The 7,115-nt window shown below is 37.3% G+C and overlaps 1 protein-coding gene across 3 annotated transcripts in view; it reads right to left on the reverse strand.

Annotated features, from left to right (window-relative positions):
• Positions 1 to 1,834: 1,834 nt before the first annotated feature.
• STX11 (syntaxin 11) overlaps positions 1,835 to 7,115 on the reverse strand; it is a 40,950-nt gene continuing 35,669 nt past the window's right edge. For all 3 annotated transcript variants that reach the window (XM_023528348.1, XM_011356112.2, XM_023528349.1), the window contains exon 2: positions 1,835 to 3,860. In XM_023528348.1, coding sequence (XP_023384116.1) covers positions 2,992 to 3,855 — 864 coding nt within the window. In that variant the 5' untranslated portion in view covers positions 3,856 to 3,860 and the 3' untranslated portion in view covers positions 1,835 to 2,991. The remainder of the gene's footprint in view (positions 3,861 to 7,115) is intronic.

Genomic DNA, 7,115 nt, shown 5'->3' on the forward strand with positions numbered 1-7,115 from the left:
GGGGTTGTCACCACCTATAATCTGCGGTTGCGCTGTAAAGTTTGGCATTTGGCTAGTTGGAGGTAGTCACCGCATATGTTAAAATAGCTTTAAAAGATTTCCATCTTTAGCCCCTGAAGGCTCTATTGTTCCTTGTGATTGATTCTTTCATTTCATACACTAAATGATATTAGTGTATGAATTTTGCATATCTGCCACAAAGTCTTCTTGCCCAAAGTCACTCTTTAGAATTTGCCAAGTGACCATCATGGGACTGGGTAAATCCAACTCCACAGCATCTCTCGGTGGCTTTCCTAAGGAAAAAGCCAGCATTGATTGGCATGGCAGTCAGAGCCAAGAAGGGCTCAGGGGAAACAGGGCAGGATGTGGGAAGAGCCAACTGATCCCTTCCCTTCAGTCCATCGTGACCTGGCCTCCATGACTGAACTACTTTTTTTTTTTTTTTTTAATGGAACATCTAATTTGGATATAAAATGTTTGGATATGAGAAGGAATAGAAATGCCACGGTGAAAATAGTTTTTTCATTACAGGAAAAAAATAAAAGCCTTAATATTCCAAGAATATAGAGCCTTGCTTTCTTTATTCCATTTTATTAGACTACCAACAGAAGAATAAGCATTTATATTTTCCCCTGATAATTAATATTCATTGACTCAAATCAGTAACACCTCTCTCAGTCTACCAGAGAGTTATATACTAACAATACTGAACATAGCATGTGCCAGGTGCTTTTATTTACCTAGTCATTTACTTACAACAACTCCGTGAGGTCCTCTTATAGGTCCTCTTATATCTGTTTTACAAATGTGGAAACTGAGGCGCAGAGACATTAAATAGTGTGCCAAGTCATATAGCTAGTGTGAGGCAGAGTCAGGATTTAAAATGAGAGAGCTCCTGAATCTGTGCTCTTAACCTGAAAACACACCCAGATAGTTACTAAAAAGAAGGAAGAAAAATTCTTGCCTTCTCACAGGCAATTCACTGATCAATTAGTATATCAAAGTGCAGTTTTTATCCAACTTTCCAGTGTGAAATACGGGGAATTAAAAAATACACAGAGCCAGCAAACTCGTTTACTTTCATGAATGTTTCTAAGTAAAGAAAATGCTTTATGGATTTAAACAAGTCAAATGCATGAACTATCCTCTCTCGTGGAAACTAGCTGGTGGTCTGTATTTACAATATCTCTTCTGTACCATGAAAGACATAGCAATGGAATTGTGTGAAGACTATTTTTTTTTTAGGGAAAGGGAATTAGGTCAAATAAGGTCAAAGGTGAAACATATCCCTGGAGTTAGCTGAGAAAGAACTCAGGAGAAATATGAGAAGAGCCGGGTGGGACTTGGTTTCCACAATTCTTATATTTAACCATGAAATTAAAATTCGATGCAGTGCTAGATTTTCATGGTCAGAAGCAGGCTAGTCAGTGAGTTCCAAAGAGTTCACACACCCTTCTTTCTACTCCTTTTAAAATTTCACTGTCTGAAGGATCTGAGAATTATAGCCGCTGAATAAATTCGCTCATTTATTAAATAATGAGTAGAAAGAGTTCAGAGTTGACTCAGAAGAAAGACAGGAAACACGGTAAATATGGGTAAGGGCATTAAAAGTTTGCAAATGAAACCAAATCTCCAAAGCATGACGATTTTGCTAAACTATGGTAATTCAGGAGAGAAAAGAAAATACCCCAATGTGAATTCCTTTTCATTTTTTTATTCTCTATTCAAAATTCCATCCAGATGTTTTGTAGCCTTAAGTTGCTAGTAAAAAAATTTTTTAAAAATAATAATTGAAAAAGTAAACTGATCAAAACTTAAATGGTCAAGACACAAATACATAAAAGGGATATTTATAATGTAATGTTTATTAAACTAACTTAAAAACAGGATTATTTTAAATTACTCCGTTTCAATGCATGAAAGGAATGGTACACAGTAAAATAAAAGTAATATTTCAAAGAATGTTATTTTATTATCTCTAGTTCTGTATGCATTTTCAGCCTTTGACATCTGTCTTTATCACAGAATTAAAGTTTTGACTCTAACTTGACTGGAGACGCAGATGGGAGTGAGACAAACTCAAAACAAGAAAATTAACACCAATAACCAATAAAAGTGTTTTTCTTGATATTTATGTATTTACAAAAGTAAAAACCAATTAATTAGTCATTATGTACATTCATTAGTTAATATTAGTAAATATTAGTACTTCACATTTACATATATATGTGCATTTGTAATAAGGTACAAAAGATAAATTTTAAATTATTTTTATTTATGAAAAATATATAAAATGTGACTAATACATACTTCAAGTTGAGTGCTCATTCAATATTCAGTGCTTAAAAATATTTGGGAAAAAAAAATTCCCAAATACACTTTAATGAAAGATATTAAAAGTGAAGAGATAAGGAAAAAGAATGAGTGTCAAATGTGATTTTAATAAGTAGGGGAGGTGAGGAGAAAGAAGATCTATATCTAGACAAGAATCACATAGCATAAACCAGATGAAGAATGGGAAATGAAAGAGGTACAATTTTTCCCAAGGTCAATTTCATGTGAAATTGAACAGAACCAAGATACTTTCAGGATAGTGTAAATGAATTTAAGTTTTAATAATGAGTTCACTATTAGCCAGTGCAGAATTGACTTCCTCCTAGAGTTTCGTTAGGAAACATGCCTTGGACATTTACCCTACAATACGCTAAATCGTCAGTCAGTTCTTCACTTGGCTTCTGTTAAGATAAGGGTGCAACGCGCCATATAATGACCCCACACAACTTCAGTGGGTGTCTGTTCTTACTGAAGAAATATCCGACAGCATCGACCATCTTCCCAAGCATGGGCTGGGTTGGAATTCTTGGACCTCAAGTTTCTTTTTTCTCTAAAGATCGAGGTCCACAGGGTTTGGGACAACTCACTCTAGTGAAGAGGGTCCCCAAATCTTTCCCAGCGCACTTTGGGAAGCGCATGATGGCCCAGGCCAGCCTGCTAGTTGAGGCAGGGGCAGCAGAAGCAGCAGATGGTCCGGCAGGGGTTTTTCCTCTTGTACTGCGCGGCCTTGATGACCTGCGCCTTGGCCTGGCCGGTGTAGTCGAGGGTCTTCTCCACATTGAGCTCGATGATGTTCAGGGTTTCCTCCTGCTCCTCCACCAGCACGGCCATCTGCAGGAAGAGCTTGTGAATATCACGGATGCGGTTCTCCAGCTGCAGCAGCTCGCGGTGGCGGCTCTCGATCTCGTTGAGTGCTGCCCGCGCGCCCTTCACGTCGGCCAGCAGGTTCTCTGAGAACACGTCCCACTTGCCCTGCTCGAACATGTCCTCGATCTGGTCGCCGGAGACGTCCTTGCCCATGATTTCCAGCTGGCGCTGGATGCGGATCTTGCAGTTGTCGCGCTGCTTCATCTCGGCCTGGTTGTACTCGTGCATGGCGCGCTGGAAGTTGCGGGTGAGCGCGCTGTACTGTGAGCGTAAGATGCGCGCCACCGCGGAGTGCGGGCCATGCTGGGCCTCCGCCTCCTCGCTCAGCACCTTCATGGCACACAGCTTGCGGTGGATGCTCTCCCCGCGGGCCTTGATGTCCTTGGCAATTGAGTTGGTGTCTCTCTTGATGCTGCTGAGACGCCGCATGGACGTGAGGAAGCGGGTGTTTTGCTTTCCTAGCCGCTTCACGTCGGCGGTCAGATGCTGGTTTTCATTCTGAAGGTCCTGGATGTCTTGGTACAAGGACTGCAGAATGTGGTCTGTCTCAAACACGATGTCTTCGTGGGGTGAGTTCAATTCATTGTCCTCTTCTGGGAACTGCTGGTCATACTGCTTGGATAACTCTAGAAGGTCTGAGAGCCGGTCCTTCATTTTGCCTGCAAATAGAGATACTGAGGTTAAATTCCTTGAGTAAGAGTCAAATATTTGCACTGAGGGAACTGAAGTTTAAAATAAAGAAATGTTCTGCTTAACACTCCCAATTCTTTATTCCCGGGTGTAGGTACTAAATGCATGAAAGGAGCTAAATGTTCTATGGCATTTTGCTTACAAGTAAAAGACTAATGTGACTGAGTCATGAACACAGTTGTTTTTACAGCCTGTAGGTGTCTGCAATTCAATATTACAGGTGCCCGGACCCCAATTAGCAATACAAAATTTTAGATTGCAGTGGGAATCCATCTCTTGCTTTAAATTCCCCCATAATCACAAGTCGAAACACACAGAGAAAAAGGAAAATATAGGAAGACTTACAAAGATAAAAATTTTTAATAAAAAGAGTTAATTTACAAGGCTTTGGGGCCAACTCTAACTGTTGTCTATTTTATGTCTATTTCGGTACTGGTCGCCATCTCAGTTCTGTACATCATAACAGTTCTTAAAATGATTACTGTATAAATCACGGTTTAAATTTTTAACACTCTTAAAAGTGTTAAAAAGTAAAACATGCTTGAAGTAAAACAACAAAAAAATATGCAAAGACAAAAATCTAGTAAGGACGTATAAAATCTGGAAGTTAAAATCTCCTTGCTCTCCGCCCAGTATCACTGATACATATATCAGTTTAGTGCTTGTTTAATACTCGGTGCTTAGAAATGTTTGAGGGGAAAAAAAAGATATATGCTAATGGAAGATATTAAAAGTGAAAGGGATAGGGAAATAGTTAAGTTTAATGTGATTTTAACAAGTAGGAGAGGTGAACAGAAAGAAAATCTACATCTAGGCGGGAATCATATAGTGTAGCCCAGATAGAGTCAGAAATGAAAGACGTAGTTTTTCCCAAGTCCCTAGTGGTAAGCGTTGTTAACAAAGCTGCTTTAAAAAAAAAAAAAAATTTATATGGAAAAATTTCAGTCATACACAAGCTTAGTAAAAATTATATAACACACTCCCATTTATCCACACAGCAGCAATATTTTCCCGCTTTCAATGGCTTTTTGAAACAAGTTGGCAGCTCAAGTAGAATTTCTATGTTTTTGTAAGGGTGGTTATGATCATTTCCCTGCTTAGCAAGGCAAAATAATGTTCTCTCTGCCCATATAGCTAATATGTATCAGGTGCTTACTGTAATGCCAATAATGAATTTCTAGGCACTTTTCATGTGATATCCTCTTTCATCTTCATACAGACTCCATGAAGTAGGCATTGTCATTATCAGAGTTGGTAAGTGAGCATAAGAAGATGAAGGAACGTACTCGAGGTCACCAGTAAGTGAATATTTGGGATCCACTGTACCCCACTTAATCACTATACTCAACTATCTTCAGCAAATGTATAAAAGCGAGTCATGAAGAACTTTACTATTAAACAAGGAAATACAAATTGAACCACTGAGAAAATACCTTTTGCTTTCCGAGTTGGAGGGAATTTCTTTTAAATTTAGTTTTTAATTACAGTTGACAATATTATTTTCATGTGTATGACAGTGACTTGACATTTATGTACCTTACACAGTGATCACCAAGATAAGTCTAGTAACCATCTGTCACCATACATAGTTATTATTATACTAATGACTATATCCCCTATGCTGTACCTTACATCCCATGATTTGTTTTATAATCAATAGTTTGTATTTGTTAATCCCCTTCATCTTTTCGCTATCTGGCAACCATTAGTTTGTTTTCTGTATCTCTGAGTTTGTTTCTGTTTTGTTTGCTAATTTGTTTTGTTTTCTAGAGTCCACATATAAGTGAAATCTTATAGTATTTGTCTTTCTTGGTCTGACTTATTTCACTTAGCATAATACCCTCTAGGTCCATCACATTGTCACAAATGGCAAGATTTCATGGCTGCGTATATACATATACATAACACATCTTCTTTATCCATTCATCTATCAAGTGCTACCTAAGATGCTTCCATATCTTGGCTATTGTGAATAAAGCTGCAAGGAACATAGGGATGCATATATCTTTTTGAACTAGTGTTTTCGATTTCTTTGGATAAATATCCGGAAGTGGAATTGCTAGGTCATATGGTAGTTCTAGTCTTAATTTTTCGAGGAATCTGAATACTGTTTTCCATATTGACTGCACCAGTTTACAATCCAAACAGTGCATGAGGGTTCCCTTTTCTCCACATTTATTCTTTGTTGTCTTTTTGATAACAGTCATGCAGATAGATGAGGTTGTATCTCATTTGCATTTTGTAGTTTCTCTTAACTTTTAATAATTTCCATTAGAATATACTTTTTTTCCCTCAAACATTTCTAAGCACCGAGTATTGAACAAGCACTAAACTGAAGTACATATCGGTAGTTTTGATTTGCATTTCCTTGATGATTAGTGATGTTGAACATTTTTTCATGTCTGTTGGCCATCTACATGTCTTCTTTGGAGAAACGTCTATTCAGGTCCTCTGCTCATTTTTAAAATTGGGTTGTTTTTCTGATTTTAGTTGTATAAGTTCTTTATATATTTTGGATATTAACCCCTTATTGGATATATCATTTGCAAATATCTTCTCCCATTTGAAAGGTTGCCTTTTTGTTTTGTTGGTGGTTTCCCTCACAGTGCAAAAACTTTGTAGCTTGAAGATGTCCCATTTGTTTATTTTTGTTTTTGTCGTCTTTGTCCTAGGAGATGGATATATATATATATATATACACACACATATACATATATTTAAATTACTGCTAAGGCCAATGTCAAAGAGTTTAATGCCCATATTTTCCACTAGAAATTTTATATCTGGTCTTACATTTAACTCTTTTATCCATTTTGAGTTTATTTTTGTATATGGTGTAAGAAAGTGGTCTAGTTCATTCTTTTGCATGTGGTTGCCCAGTTTTCCCAACACCATTTATTGAAGAGACTGTCTTTACCCAACTGTATATTCTTGCCTCCTTGTTGTAGGTTAATCAACCATATATGCATTGGTTTATTTCTGGGTTCTCTATTCTGTCAAATTGATCTATTGTCTGTTTTTGTGCCAATGCAGACTATTTTGATTACTATAACTTTATAGTATAGTTTGAAATCAGGGCACTTGATATTTCCCACTTTGTTCTTCTCAGGATTGCTTTGGCTATTCAGGGCCTTTTGTGGTTTCAAACAAATTTTGTAATTATTTGTTCTAATTCTGTGAAAAATACTGTTGGAATTTTCATAAGGACTGCATTGAATCTATAC

Source organism: Pteropus vampyrus, unplaced genomic scaffold (assembly GCF_000151845.1).
Source record: "Pteropus vampyrus isolate Shadow unplaced genomic scaffold, Pvam_2.0 Scaffold24, whole genome shotgun sequence".
NCBI classification, from domain to species: Eukaryota; Metazoa; Chordata; class Mammalia; order Chiroptera; family Pteropodidae; genus Pteropus; species Pteropus vampyrus.